Consider the following 16520-nt stretch of genomic DNA (forward strand, 5'->3'; position numbering starts at 1 on the left):
CTTGCAATTTAAATCTCAAAAAAAGACAAATACCCATTAAATTTTCAAAAGAGTTCACTTAAATTTGATAATGTGATGTTACAAATATTGAACATTTATGAGATTATAACGACATTTGGACCAAAACATGTTACAACACAAACATGTTTTGTACTAATACAAAGGGAAGTTGGGATCAACTTCATGGGACCAGGACTCCAATCCCCCAACAATATCGTTAGCTAAACTGAAAACCCTGTTGTGGAGGAATTGCACGGCCCTTTGTGAATCATTACCTCTTCTACATATTACATACAGGTTAGCACCCGGTCCAGTGCCCTCCTGCTCTTGCTGTTGTTCTTTCAATGCAGAAGAAATTTCAGGCAACCTAGCCTCCAAGCTTGCGAGCGGAATGTTCAAGGACTTGGGGATAGAAACTATCCTGTAATGGTGTTCTGGTCGCACGTCTACCAAAATATGCGCTTCACCACTAGCAATCCTCTCTTTGTACTCCTTACCGGTTATTCTAGAATCAGTGGCAAGCAGTTTCAGCTTCGGGGGAGATTGAAGGCAAGTATGATCATGTATGAAGAAAAGCTAAGTCTCAAAATATATGGCAATAAAATATGAAGTATAAAGTATTTTATCTTCGCCTTTTCTGAAGTAACATGAGTGAACCTAATTACAGAATGACTATGTCAACAGAAAAGCAAATTATGCAATTAAGAACAAGGAGGGCAGAAAGGAAAATTACCGTTGACAATCGAGATTGAGTCAACTTCTCATAATCGAAATCCTTGAAAAGCAGTTGGTTGAATGTTGGATTTTCTCCACAAACTTCACATTGCAATGACCCGCCTCTTATTTTGACCTACGCAATAAGAAATTCACTTATCAGAAATTAATATATATCCAGTATTCATATTTTCAAGTACAAATGGTACCAAAAGATGAAGGAGTGGGTGGATCATGCCATACAATACGAATTCGAGCTGACAAAGCATCAAACAGAAGCATCTGCCCTGAAAGTGGTTCACCAACAGCTCTTGCTATTTTAATGGCTTCTAGCGCTTGAAGACAGCCGATGATTCCAGGTACTGAAAATGCGTAGATCGATAAGCATTGGAACTGAGAATACGCAAATTAATATGGTAAACCCACAACTATCTGGAAATAGCAAAGAATAGAACAGATTTACCGCGAGGAATGCAGAATAATGGACTAATAGTTACTGCTGGATTGTGAAATGGGAATAATATCTTGACATACCCACTCCTAAGACTCCACTATCAGAGCATCTTTGGCAAGCAGTTGTAGGAGGTGGAGTTGGAAATAGGCATCGATAGCATGGACCTCCTTTGTAATTGTAAACTGTCAGCTACATAATAAATCAATGATGTAGTTTTGTTTGAAGCTTGAGCAAGATGTTTTAAACACACTTAATAGATGCAAACTAGTAGACTACGAAATACGGAATATGAATTATACAGCATACCTGCCCTTCCAAAATCCTAGTGCGGCACCTGATACTAGAGGCTGCAGGTAAACACGGAAGCAATTAGTACTAAAAATTGAATAAATTAGGGACATAACACTGACTCTTTACCTTTCCCAACACAGCACAGCAATCACTGATCATGTAATGACTAGGAGCATTGTCTGTTGCATCTATGACTATGTCATATCTAGGAAATGTCAGCAGTCATGGATATCACACCCCACATGACTTACCTAGCAAGAAAGGAAGAAAGAAAGAAGGAATGACATTTCTATGTCATTAACAAGGATACTGGCTCAAAATTTCCAAAGCATTAGATGCGCACAAAGCTTCTTTGTATTCAACAATCTGTACAGTTGAGTTGATCCTGAAATTCAAATCAATATTAGATAAAAGCAAACAAAGTAAATCAAAAATGAAATTACAAGAGACTACAAACTTTATTCAACGCTACAACTTAATATTTAAGCTATTGAAATGGAGCTGGATATATTTGTAAGTTTGTAACATACGCACGACAAGCAGCAGCAGCGGACTTCACTTTTGGCTGACCAATATATGCTTCAGTGTGAATAACCTGAAGTATAGCAAATCAATAATAATAAAAGGTGAGTACCGGAAAATTCATGGTCACAATTGAAGATCACAGTGAAGAAATCTAAGAGGTATGTTACATCAGAGCTCAAACATAAAAATTGATCAATAAAAAATGATCAATGCTCTAAGTTAATGCTTCAATAACAACAAAATGAATAACCATATGCAGCTTATTCCATTCAATTTAGCACTACCATTTGCCACTTCAATTTCAATAGAAGAAAAACAAAGTTTGAGGGTGTAGGAAACAAAGGATGAAGATTCTGTGTTATTGACACTATGATTCATGAGTACACCATGATTAGAACTTAGCCATCAGACAATAAATAATAACATGAACCTACTTTCAGTTGTAAAATTTACAACTTATACCTGCCTGTGCATATTATTAAGCTCAACCACATCATGATCCACAATTCCCAATCTACCTAGAAATCAATGAACAAAATACGCGAAATCCCTTTTCAATCCCGCGGCCAAAAGAACTAAATGAAATCTCAGGTATGCCTCAAAATGCTGCATCCTATTCTTACCAACACCACAAGCTGCAAGATATAACAGAGCCGGCGAGCCTAAGCCTCCAGCTCCAACAACCAATATGGACGACTTCAAAAGATTTGATTGTGCTACAAACCACACCAAGAAACTTAATTACTCAAAAAAAAAAAAAAAAACCTTTTACCTGATTCAAAGAGAATTAAAATAACCCAGATATTTTCTCTTCTTTCCCATCACAAACATGCCAATTTCTTTTCAAATATCAATTTTTTTTTAATACAGCTTAGCATAAAAGTATTAACTTTAAGAAACTTCTCATTGAGATTAAACAAATACGTTTCACTCAATATAATAACGTAATTAGCCATAAGCAACCATAATTTTACATAATTAAATAATTAACGTCAAAATACAAAAAATATGAATTTTTCTTTTCTTTTTTTTTTTTTTACCTTGGACTCCAAAAGAAGGAAGCAAAAGATGGCGGCTGTAACGCTAAATACTATCCCCGACAGACCTGTGCCAGGTTGGCATCAATGGCAGAGATTGGAGGACAAGAACCATTGCCAACGCCGTCGTTTTGCTGCTGCTGAGTTGCTACTGACGCTGTTTCTTTGAGCCGAGCTTCGAGGATTGAAATCTTTTGCTCTATCCGGGCTTTCTCGTCGTTCAAAGCTTCGACTTCGAGGCGGGTTCGTGCCACGTCGTCGCCGTTTGACTCCATCCTCTAGCAGCTCCGATGACTGAAGACTGAAGACTTTTTGTCGGAAACGCAAACAGGAACCTAAGCAGCGTACTTAGGTTAGTTCGTACTTGACCAAGGGTAGTTTTGTCAAACTAAAATTTTGAGTTTAACACGTATAGAAATAATAATATGCGGCCGGTTTCTCATGCAATTGCTTTAGTAACATTTTTTTTTTTAGAACTTATATTAGTAAATTTAATTTTTCTTGAGGAAATATTTTTTTGGCTTCTCAAGTAGGAAAGTTCGATAACGTGATTTATACGAAATTCGTGTTAATTTTAGTTAATTGATTTTGAATTAATAATATATTCTATCTTCGAATAAAAAAACAAATGTGATTTATCCCCGTCAACTGCAAGCAATTGGTTTATCACAGATGGTGACTCGCATCTCAAGTAAGGGGCACCTGTGCGTCGCATTGGATGGTTTCCCATATCAAAAAGTTTGGGTGCATGTGGTTTAGACTGGACTCCCTTGACTCTAATCAATTGCCCTTAACTCAAACCAATTGATTACGAGTTGATGACGTATTTTGTTTCAGAAAAATGTGTATATATAATATTTATGTCTTATCCAACATTCATAGGTACAAGTCCAAAAAGATGCCCCAAAAACTGGACCTGAAAAAATGAATTGAAACCTCAGTCCAAAAAAAGAAAGAAATCCTTAAATAAGGCCGAAAAGGTTAGCCATTGGTTAGCTACAGCATAGCTTCCTAGGTAGGAAGCAGCCCAATCCAGTTCACATAATCTTCTATTTGTCTTGTACTTGGTGAATATTAACTTGGCATCAGACCATCGTTGCTTGATTTACTTAAGGCACTTTGGTGTTTGATAACTAACTATATTGAGCTGCTTGTAGATATAGTAATTTTAAATATGGAATGATATAAAAACAAAATAAATAAATAATTTAAAAATAATATAATTTAAAATTTTAATAAAAATTAAAAATATATTTTTTATACTTTTATTTTAATACAAATTATGATATATATTTTTATATAAAATATAATATAAATATATAAATTTTTAAAATTTTATATAATACGAATACGTGAATTGTCATACCTAATTGTATGATACTTTCAACTTTACGGTATCCTCACTACATTATTACAGGCTACAAGATCACGTCTACTTCAGATTAGCATCAGAGTGAAAAGCATTGTTGACACCATTTTATTTATCTATTTATTTATTTACTTATTTATTTTTTTCTATTTATTTATTTTTTTTTCTCGCAGCGGCACTAATAGCTACCTGTAGCTGTTAGTCGTTATGACAACAGGTGGCTGCCTTAATTGTAGGTGATCAAAATCTTAAAAAAATCCAGGATTTTGATCTTTCTTTTGCTCTATAAATAGAGCTGTAAAAACACTATAAAAAAAAAGAAGCTGAAACCTCTAAAAAAACTGCCATATTAAAAAAAAATAACTTTCTATCAAATAAAAAAATCCAAAGCAAACAAAACACATACAAACGCAAAAACAACAGTCTCTCAAAACGAGGACCATAATGCCAAACAAAAAACAATATAGATACAAAAAATTTTTAGTTGAACCTTTCAGATCAAATTGCGCCATTTGGAGCTCCTTTGCACAAAAACAGGCCCTAATCTGGACTCAGAAGGTTGAGAACATCCATTTGGTGAATCTTGAGATTTTTTGGTGATCGACTGTCGGTGGTCGACGACCATCGACGACGGCCAACATGACAGAGTAGTCGCTAGATTCTGGGTTACTAGAGAGAGAAAAAGAAAGAAGAAAATAAAAAAATAGCTGATTGGGCCTTTAAATAGCCTTTAAAAATGACGTTGTTTAGAAAAGAAGCAAAACAACGCTGTTTCAATCCCAGAGGATTCGCGTGTCAACTTGCAACCCGACCCGGGATCCACACACCTGACCTGATGCCTTGTTCTCCCTTTTGCTTCTCGATCGATCTAGTTAAATAGACCCAGACCGACGCCAAATCGCTGAATCTGAACCAATCGGATCAGATCGGATCAAACCATTGAACTGGCCTAAACTCGTATTGACCGGATCGTTGATTGATCCGATTCAGGTAAAAAAATTTTATTTTTTGTTTTTTTGAAATTTTTTATATATTATTTTAAATTTTATTATTAATGTGTATGCATATTAAAATATTTATATCTGTTAGAATAAATTTTTGTTGAAATAAGTAAAAATATATGATAAAATATATAATAAACTTTTTTTTTTATATAATTTTGTTAATTTTAGAATAAATCTTATAAATTAATAAAAAAATGTAAGAAAAGAAAATTTTTATCCGACGATGAGATTTAAAAGTATTCTAGGTCAGAAGATTTTTTTAAATACTATCAGTATATTGGAGTATTTATAAAAAATTTTCAATATAATAAAAATTTTCTTTTTCTATTAATAATAAATAAAATTAACTAATTTATTGAAAAATAAAGTGATAAAGGAATAGTAATAAAAAATAAGAAAAAAACTTTTATCCAATGATGTGATTCTAAAAGTATTTCGAGTAGTGATGCTTTACTAAACCCCTAGGTGAAAAGGTTTCTTTAAATATTACCAGTATATTGGAATATTTATAGAAAAATTTTAATACAATAAAAATTTTTCTTTTTTTTAAAATGAAAATATTAATAAAATAATTAATAAAATTTTTAAAAAAGAGAATAAAATGTGTGCATCAACATGGTAACATTTTGCATTGCATGCATGACATAATTTTTTTACGAAAAGTAAATTTGAGCCTAAAAGGATGAGATTTTAAGGTATTTCGAGAAGCGATGCCTAAGAAATCTCTAGGTGAAAAGAAGTTCTTCTAATGTTACCAACGTACTGGAACATTTTAAAAATTATTTCGATAAAAAGGTTCTTATTTATTTTTCTCAAATAAAATTTGAGTACTAAAAAAATTTTCAACAAACGAAAAAAATCAAAAAAATTATTTTTTAAACACCGAAAATAAGACTGTTTATATTAAAATCAATGGATAACACATAGTTAATTGGTAACATTTTAAACGGACATTGTGAGTGTGTTAATCTTTTCTCACATGTAACTGACTCTCAAACCCAAATCGTTGCGCAGACCCTAAAATTATCATCTTAATAAATTTTAATTAATTTTAAGATTTCATTAAAAGTATATGTTTTAATATATGACCAATTGCACTTAGCCAAAAAAGATTGGTGGTGACTTCATTAGTTTTTATTTCGTTTTTAAATTCGTCGGACGGACACAAAACCATTACGATAGCTTGACGACTCCACTGGAGAGATCATTTGTTTTCAAGAGTCAAGCCAAAATTAATTACATGTTATCATTAAATTTTGATTTAAATAGTCCTAATTGGTTTATTAGATTTTTATTTTTCACTTTTAATAAAAAAAGGGTAAAAAATAAAACAAATCGAAAACAAAAAGAAAAAATTCACACACATTTCTTTTACTATGCCTCTTATGCTTTATTTTTTGTATATATTACTCTTGATAGATTAAGAAACATGTACACACACAATGACACGATGCACCTCAATGCATGAGCTCTATACCTAAGCTCCATTCCTTATAGCAAGAAGTAAAATACCTATGTCCTTATGAGGTGATAACTTTCGCAATGGTAAGTAAAATACTTTCACTCAATCCTTTTCATTCGTAACCTATAATGAGTGAGGATCGGAATGCTTTACTAGTCCAATGTGGACAACAATGAGAAACAATTTATGAATATTTAGACACGTGTCAATCCAAACTCAGCATATAATAAGTCTAAGAAACCAGCTTTAGGTAGAGTTTCATCTATCTTCTTGTAAGAAATACTTATGTCTAATACAAAACAAAACAAAAAATCTCAAAAACATAAAAAAATATTTTTTCTCAAACCACATCCTCACACTAACTCGATTTTGTTTGTTTTTTTTTTTTTTGCATAATCATGTCATACAGTTTTGCATCGAGGTATTTGTTCTAGGACATCTTTCTCTCGAGAAGTTCTTCATAGATCCCATAGAACTATAGATTTGCTCAAATCTTATGTAACAAAAGTTGTATGAATCAATGAAAGTTTCTAGTGTTAGAATTTATCCAAGAGCAAATATCTCTCACTTGCATTCATGCATCATGTGCACCATTTTTTTAAAATAATCAAAAATAAAAAAATAAAATTTTTAATGCATGGCATTCTAATTTTAAAAATTTATGATAATAAAGGTTCAAAAACAGCTCACACACCAAAAATTTTGACTCAACCTACCTGCAATTCATATAATACTATAGCTTAAACAAGAATCATGGAACAAGAATAAGTTGGTCAATTTGAGAAGATGGAGAAGGCTCGAGAAGAACTAAAAGAAGATATTGATAAAATAATTGACGTGCTCAAGAAACTTGATAAAAAAAAAAAGTAGTGGAAAGACATTTCAGCTTTCAAGAGCAATTGCCAGACATAGTGGATCCTATTTACCCTTCAAGGTTTGAGCTACAACCAACCGTACCTTCTCAAGGAACCAACGTGCAAATTTTTACTCCCAGAAGATATTTCAATCTTTATCCAGGAATGACATCCACATCTACTCTAAGACAATTTTAAAATTTTATCAATCCTGTTATGATGAAAAAATCACCTGAACCAATCTTGATTCCTAATTTGGATGATCCTAAAAAGAGAAAAAAAAAACAGGGATAAAGATACCTGAGAAAGTGAAATATATCAGTGCCCAAGAGAAAATAAAGTTATTGGAAGAAAGGCTTAGGGCCGTAGAGGGAATGAATTTTTATGACTCTACGGATGCAAGTGATCTTTATTTAGTCTCAGATGTGGTCATTTCATTAAAATTTAAAGTCCCTGAATTTGAAAAATATAATGACATAAAATGCCCAATGACTCATGTCACTATGTATTATCGTAAGATGGTGGCATATGCTCATGATGAGAAGTTGTTGATGCACGTATTTCAAGATAATCTTATGGGATCTATAGCTAGATGGTATATCTAATTAGATAAGACTTATATTCATTCATGGCAAGAGCTCACTAGGGCATTTCTTACATAATATCGGTATGTCACAGATCTGGTTTCAGACTGTCTATCTCTACAAAGTATGAAAAAAAAAGTAATAAAAAATTTTAGAGAGTATACACAGAGATGAAGAGATGTGGTTGCACAAGTTCAACCTCATTTCATCGAGAAAAAGATAATTGTCTTATTTGTGAATACTTTAAAAGTATCGTACTATGAGAGATTGATAGGTAATGCAATCAAGAACTTTACAGACATGGTGATATCGGGTGAGATTATTGAAAATGTTATAAAAAATGGTAAGCTCAATGTAGGAGAAACAAGTGAAGCAAAAAAAAGTGAAGCCCAAAAAAAAAGAGAATGAAGCCCAAATAGCAAACTATATGGGGCAATAGTTCAGAGGTTTCACTCCACACCCTACACCAATAAACAATGTCACATCCATCCCTTATCCTTATCAATCATATCAACCGCTACAACAACCAGTTTGTATACCTCATTTTCAGTCTTTTTTTCAAATACCCAGCTATTCATACAACCATTTCGTTGCACCTACCATATCAAAACAAAGATCCAATCCAGGTGTGGTCTAAGAGCCCCAAGAAATATGAAAAAAAAAATCATTTTTGACCCTATTCCTATATCTTACATAGAATTGTTATCCCAACTTATCCAGAATCGACTTTTGGAACCTGTGCATCTAAAACCCCTTCGACCCCCTTATCTAAAATGGTACGATCCTAATGCAAAATGTGATTACCATAATTGAAATCGGGGTCACTCAACAGAGAACTGTCCTGCACTGAAATACAATGTTAGAGATCTCATTAAAGCTAAAAAAATAAAATTGAAAACTAACAATGATCATCATGTTATTGAAAACTCTCTACCTTGATATATTGGAAAAAAGATAAACCAAGAGTGTTAAAGCATTGATGTGATGGACGATAAGGAATTAAAGAATGATTCTGTGGCTTTTCTTGGAAAATGATAGATACTTCATTTAGTGTTACAAAGAGGTGGATTGATTCAAAATAAAAAATGTGCCCCTTTTGTTTCTTTTTTCACTTCTGTATTAGACATGTGTATGAACTTCATGACTTATATAAAAGTTGAATCTGAATGCTAATTAAGAAAAAATATATTTTTTAAGTTTTGTATAAAATAATGAATTTTTTTTTCTTTTCATAATAAAAATTTCAAAAATTTTGGTGATTGTTATTATGAACATATCCAAATAAAATATTCTCGTGTCCTTTTCATGTCCCAAAATCACTTGAAAAACCTTAATGCACCAAATGATGCAATTTTGAACTTTGTGATACCTCTTGTCAAGGCAACAAACACTGAAATAATCAATTTGGAAAAATCATTTAAATTTTTTAAAAATTAGACAAATATGATGTTTTTTTTCTAGATGTTGGTGACTTGATAGGTGTCAAGACTATACTTCAAACAAAAAGCCATAGCCATGAATACACAAATGCACATTTTTCTCTAGGGGCATATTGACAAAAGAGAATGGTTTTCAATTGCCCCAAAATTATCTAGTTCATGCCACTATCCAATTTGGTAATGATGTGCACAATCAGGACCTAAAAAAAACCCTTTCGACATGATTCTCATTGTCACACAAACCTTGTTGACTTACCAAGATAGAACAAAGATTGGTTGTCATATGAGTTGTGAAGGAAAAAAAAGAGAGAAAAAAGCAAAAGAAAAAATATTAATGGGTACATCGTGCACTCTAAATATTCAAATGATCCCAAAAGAGAAAGTGAAAAAATACAAAAAAAAGCAAAAAAAGATAAAAATAAAAGAGGTGAGAAAAATAAAATTTTAATTTTTCAAGGAATCACTCTTCAGCACAAGTGACTAGGCTTGAGATGACAAATGATCATCTTTTTTTATCCTTTCATAAATAAGAAATTATCTGTTTGCTATCCCTTTGAGCCTAGTGAATTCTTTTTAAATGAACTTTAATCAAGGATCATCTTCTACATTAGGGAAAAATACAAAAATAAAAAAAAAAATTAGTGAAGTCATGCTTCAATAATAAAGAAAGAATGCCTTCAGTTGTAAGGGTAAATGTCCAAAAAATTAAGTTTTAGAAGTTTTGAACATATTCCAACAAATGTTGAAATATGCAAGAAAGAGTAAAAATGAAAAGAAAAAAAAGGGAAAGAATGTAACGATTACGACTAAAAAAAAAATGGATGAATGCCCTTTAAAAAAAAAAGAGTCATTCACATGATGTAAAATGATAATTAGTCTGATCATCTTCAAACACATGTTTTGGGCTTGTTTATCCATTCTTTTAGAACCTCAAACCCTGGCCTATGTTACATACCTTGAAAAGTCCATTTCAATCAAACATGAATATTTGAACTGAAGAGTTTGTTCTTTATAGAATCCTCATGACCAATTTCACTTTTGTCTATTTTCTTTGCAAAATTTTCTCTTTCACAAGAGTACTTGAGTGCACGATGAAATCGTAAAAAAAAAAAAGAAAAAAATGGAAGAATAAAACTCTAGGGTGAAAACCCAAAAAAAAAAGGTAGTTTAGAGTAAAAATGAGATTGCAACATGAAAACTCATTGCAACCAATCATTGAGATCAAAAAATCTTGGCCTTTCCTAATATGATCTTAAATTTAGCATAGCTCGTCTTAACATCTATTAAAATATCACATTATGATACTAAAAAGAGTGTCAAATCTGATTTAACCACAAAAGAACCTTTCCAAAAAATTTATTGTTGACCCTAGATAAAAATTTAATTTTCCCAAATAGACCTTAGTTTGACAATTAATCATCATAGCCTTTTGAAAAGATATAATTACCATGTGGATAATAATGATCACCATTTTTTTTAGAGACTTAAGAGTCACATTGTTTCATAGATGTTGACTAAGGTAATTTTTTTTTAGAATTTTGTCATTAAAATAAAATGTTTTTAAAGAGAAAAAATAAAATTTTGAAAAAATTTTGAGTAAAATAAAAGGCAATATGGGAACACAAAAGTATGTTTAATCAGTTGAGTTTTTACCATGGTTTGAGGGTTTATTTTTTTAATTCCCTTTCATCAAGTTTGAATTGGTCATATGCATATTCGATTTGAAGATAAAAATGGAAAGAAAAGTCGAGAAATCTAAATTGAGAAGAAAGAAAGCAAAATTGATGAAAATGAGCACAAAGAAAGGATTTGGAATTGAGATGGAAGATTCGGGATTGAATGAAAGAAAACTTTGAAGAAAAGAAGATTTTAGGTAGTATTATATCTTGACCTATTTAAAAATTTTTTTTTTTGAGCATTTGAACCTTTTAACATTGCATTTGCATCATTAGCTTGTCCTTCATTGATAAAGCATGTGTGTATTGGTATTTTAAGAAAAGACATTTGTATTTCATATGCATCATTTAAGAAAAGACATTTGTATTTCATATGCATCATTTAAGAAAAGACATTTATATTTGCATCCTTATTTTAAGAGAAGACATTTGCATCATAATGGTATTCACCAAATTTGGAAGCATTAAAAAAGAAAAAAAAAAGGGCAAAAACTTATTCAAAATATCAAGATGAGATGGCACAAGATGAGAGCTTTGAGCTCAATCTAGCTGGCAAGAAGGTTGTTAACCCAGTGAAATCGGCATCAATTAAAAAAAATATTGTGATAAATTATTTTCAAAGTTTTCGATGATGATATCCGAGTATTAAAGTATGAATTTCATTTTCTTGATGATGATATCCAAGATATTTTCAAAATTAATCGATGGTGATATCCGAGTTTAAAGTTTAAATTTGTATTTACATTTTCTTGGTGGTGAAATCCAAGACATTTTCAAAATCACTCAATGGTGATTTTCGAGAATTAAAAAAAAAAGGTTATTTGCATCTTTTTGGTGGTGATATCTGAGTGTTAAGGTTTGAATTATATCTTTTCGATAGTGATATCCGAGTTTAAAATTTGAATTTGCATTTGCATTCTCTTGGTGGTGATATCTGAGAATTAAAGCTTAAATTACATTTTTTCGATGGTGATATTCGAGTTTCCTTCGGTGGTGATATTCGAGTTTCCTTCGATGGTGATATCCGAAGTCATTTGCATATTATCGGTGGTGATATCCGAGTTTAAAGTTTAAATTTTTATTTTTATTTTCTTGTTGGTGAAATCCAAGATATTTTCAAAATCACTCGGTGGTGATAGCCGAGTATTAAAAAAAAAGTCATATGCATCTTTTCGATGGTGATATCCAAGTGTTAAGGTTTGAATTGCATCTTTTTGGTGGTGATATTCGAGTTTAAAGTTTGAATTTGCATTGGCATTCTTTCAGTGGTAATATCAGAGTATTAAAATTTGAATTGCATCTTCTCGATGGTGATATCCGAGTTTAAAGTTTGAATTTACATTTGCATTCTCTCAATGGTGATATTAGAGTATTAAAGCTTGAATTACATTTTCTCAATGGTGATATTCGAGTTTCTTTAGGTGGTGATATCCGAAGTCATTTGCATATTATCGGTGGTGATATCGAAGTTTAAAGTTTAAATTTTTATTTGCATTTTCCTAGTGGTGAAATCCAAGACATTATTAAAATCACTCGGTGGTGATATTCAGGTATTAAAAAAAAATCATTTGCATCTTTTCTGTGGTGATATCCGAGTGTCAAGATTTGAATTATATTTTCTCAATGGTGATATCCGATTGTCAAGGTTTGAATTGTATTTTCTAGAAGGTGATATCCGAGCATTTTCTCGGTGGTGATATCTGAGTGTTAAGATTTGAATTACATTTTTTCGGTGGTGATATCCGAGTGTTAAGGTTTGAATTACATCTTGTCGATGGTGATATCCGAGATTATTTATCCTTCGATAGTGATATTCAAAGTTATTTTTTTAATGAAATTTTAAAGTTGTTGAGCCTCTGCTTGTTAAGCCTCTACTTAGATGAGCTTTTTTAAAATAAATTTTTAAAGTTATTGAGTCTCTGCTTAGAGGAGCTTTTCTAAGATGATGAATTTTAAAATTGTTAAGCCTCTACTTAGAAGAGCTTTTTCAAGATAAATTTTTAAAGTTATCGAATCTTTGCTTAGAGGAGCTTTTTCAAGATGATAATTTAAAATTAGAGGAGATTTTTTCAAGATGGAATTTTAAAGTTGTTGAACCTCTGCTTAAAGGAGTTTTTTCAAGATGATGAATTTTTAAAGTTACAGAGGCTCTACTAAGAGGAGCTTTTTTCAAGAGAGAATTTTAAAGTTGTTGAGCTTCTGTTGAGAAGCTTTTTCGAGATGAATTTTAAAGTCATTGAGCTTCTGTTGAGAGGAGCCTTTTTCAAGATGAAAATTTTTAAAGTTGTGGAGGTTCTACTGAGATGAGCTTTTTTCAAGATAAAATTTTAAAGTTGTGGAGCCTTTGCTTAAAAGAGCTTTTTTGAAGATGAATTTTAAAGTTATGGAGCCTCTGCTGAGAGAAACTTTTTTCAAGATAAAATTTTAAAGTTGTTGAGCATTCGCTTAGAGGAACTCTTTTCAAGATGAATTTTAAAGTTGTTGAGCCTCCGCTTAAATGAGCTTTTCTAAGATAATGAATTTTTAAAGTTGTGGAGCATCTACTAAGGTGAGCTTTTTTCAAGATAGAATTTTAAAGTCGTTGAGCCTCTATTGAGAAGAGCTTTTTCAAGATGAATTTTAAAGTCGTTGGGCCTCTGTTGAGATGAGCTTTTTTTAAGATGAGAATTTTTAAAGTTGTGAAACATCTGCTGAGAGGAGCTTTTTTCAAGATAGAATTTTAAAATTATTGAGCCTCTGCTTAGAAGAGTTTTTTTCAAGATGAATTTTGAAGTTGTTGAGCCTTTGCTAAGATGAGCTTTTTCTCAATATGAATTTTTAAAGTTGTTGAGCCTCTGCTTAGAGGAACTTTCCTAAGATTATGAATTTTAAAGTTATTGAGCCTCTGTTTAGATGAGCCTTTTAAATTTAAAAAAAAAATAGAGGGTTTTATGCTTAATGTTTCTTTTTTTTTTTTTTTGGGATAAAATGGTTGTCTGTTTATCTTTGCCTTAATTCTTGATTCTCAAAAATAAGTAAAGAAGGACAGTTGTTGACACCATTTTATTTATCTATTTATTTATTTACTTATTTTTTTTATTTTTCTTGTAGCGGCTCTGACAACTGCTTGCAGTTGTCAGTCGTTCTAACAACCGGTGGCTGCCCTAATTGTAAGTGATCAAAATCTCAAAAAATTAAGATTTTGATCTTAATTTTGCTTTATAAATAAAGCTGTAAAAACACCATAAAAAAAAAACTCGAAACCCTCTAAAAAAAATCTGTCAAATTAAAAATAATAACTTTCTATCAAACAAAAAATTTCAAAGCAAACCAAACACATACAAACACAGAAACAACATCCTCTAAAAATGAGGACCGCAACGCCAAACAAAAAACAGCATAGACACAAAAAATTTTTGGTCGAACCTTTCAGGTCAAATCTATGTCATTTGAAGCCTCTTTTTCACAAAAACAAGCCTAGATCTGGACTCAGGAAGCTGGGACATCCATTTGGTGAATCTTAGAATTTTTTGATGACCGACGAATGGCAACTGGCAACCACCGACGACGGTCGGCATGATGGAACAGTCACCAGATTTTGGGTTGCTAGAGAGAGAAAGAGAGAACCTGGGAGAAAGAGAGAGAGAAAAAAAGAAGAGAGCAAAAAAAATAGCTAATTGGGCTTTTAAATAGCCTTTCAAAAAGACGCCATTTAGGAAAAAAGCAAAATGACTCTGTTTCAATCCCAGAAGATCTGCACGTCAACCTGTAACCTGACCCGAGATCCATGCACCCGACCCGATGACCCATTCTCTCTTTTATCTTTCGATCGATCCAGTTGAACCTGCCCAGACTGACATCGAACCACTGAACTCGAACCAACAGGATCAAACTGCTAAACCGACCTAAACCCACGTTGATTAGACGTTGATTGATCCGGTTCAGGTAAAAAAAAATTATTATTATTTTATCTATTACTTTAAATTTTATTATTAATATTCTTGCATATTAAAATGTTTATATCTGTTAAAATAATTTTTTGTTGAAATAAATAAAAATATATGATAAAATATACAATAAAGTTTTTTTTATAATTTTGTTAATTTTAGAATAAATCTTATAAATTAATAAAAAATAAGAAAAATAAATTTTTATCCGACGATGAGATTCAAAGGTACTCCGAGTAGTGATACCTATGAAATTTCTAGGTGAAAAGATTTTTTTAAATACTACCAGTGTATTAGAGTATTTATAAAAAGTTTTCAATATAACAAAAAAAAATTTCTATTAATAATAAATAAAATTAACTAATTATTGAAAAATAAAGTGATAAAGGAATAGTAATAAAAAATAAGAAAAAAGAAATTTTATCCAATGATGAGATTATAAAAGTATTCCGAGTAGTGATATTTTACAAAACTCCTAAGTGAAAAAGTTTTTTAAATATTTCAGTGTATTGAAATATTTATAGAAAAACTTCAATATAATAAAAATTCTTCTTTTCTTTTTTTTTTAAATGAAAATATTAATTAAACAATTAATAAAATTTTTAAAAAAGAGAATAAAATGTGTGCATCAATATGGTAACATTTCGCATTGCATGCATGACAGTTGTTTTACGAAAAGTAAATTTGAGCCTCCAAGGATAAAATTATAAGGTATTCCGAGAAAAGATACCTAAAAAATCTTTAGGTGAAAAAATGTTCTTCTAATGTTACCAACGTACTGGAATATTTTAAAAATTATTTCGAAAAAGGGTTTTAATTTATTTTTCTCAAATAAAATTTAAGCACTAAAAAATTTCCAACAAATGAAAAAAATCAAAAAAATTATTTTTTAAACACCGAAAATAAGACTGTTTATATTAAAATCAATTGATAACACATAGTTAATTGGTACCATTTTAAACGGGTATTGTGGGGGTGCTAATCCTTCTTCATACGTAACCGACTCTCGAACCCAAACTGTTGCGTAGACCCTAAAATTATCCTCTTAATAAATTTTAATTAATTTTAAGATTTTATTAAAATGATATGTTTTAATAGGTGATCAATCGCACTAAACCAAAAAAAAAATTGGTGACGACTCCGTTATTTTTTATTTCATTTTTAAATTCGTCGAACGGATACAAA

General features: G+C 31.1%; 1 protein-coding gene and 1 pseudogene across 4 annotated transcripts; both read right to left on the reverse strand.

Moving 5' to 3' along the window:
* Window positions 1-7: 7 nt before the first annotated feature.
* Window positions 8-1357, reverse strand: LOC149511753 (adenylyltransferase and sulfurtransferase MOCS3-like). Of its 3 annotated transcripts, none has more exons than XM_089754110.1 (4): window positions 1249-1357; window positions 958-1076; window positions 734-850; window positions 8-531 (listed from the first exon to the last, which is right to left on the reverse strand). In XM_089754110.1, the coding sequence occupies exons 2-4, from the start codon at window positions 994-996 to the stop codon at window positions 154-156; spliced, it is 534 nt and encodes a 177-aa protein (XP_089610236.1). In that variant the 5' UTR covers window positions 997-1076; window positions 1249-1357; the 3' UTR covers window positions 8-153. The 3 variants fall into 3 exon arrangements, with proteins under 3 accessions (XP_089610236.1, XP_089610235.1, XP_089610237.1); XM_089754109.1 differs by having other exon boundaries at window positions 8-576; XM_089754111.1 differs by having other exon boundaries at window positions 8-542; window positions 733-850.
* LOC111275652 (adenylyltransferase and sulfurtransferase MOCS3-like) lies at window positions 1219-3445 on the reverse strand (annotated as a pseudogene). Its single transcript, XR_016333489.1, has 8 exons — window positions 3025-3445; window positions 2608-2700; window positions 2447-2502; window positions 1990-2054; window positions 1770-1844; window positions 1586-1664; window positions 1475-1515; window positions 1219-1357 (listed from the first exon to the last, which is right to left on the reverse strand). The product of XR_016333489.1 is annotated as an adenylyltransferase and sulfurtransferase MOCS3-like (transcript).
* Between the last annotated feature and the right edge of the window lie 13075 nt (window positions 3446-16520).

The sequence above is a fragment of the Durio zibethinus genome, chromosome 25 (assembly GCF_047325235.1).
Source record: "Durio zibethinus cultivar Kanyao isolate XHJ-2024 chromosome 25, ASM4732523v1, whole genome shotgun sequence".
Taxonomy (NCBI): domain Eukaryota; kingdom Viridiplantae; phylum Streptophyta; class Magnoliopsida; order Malvales; family Malvaceae; genus Durio; species Durio zibethinus.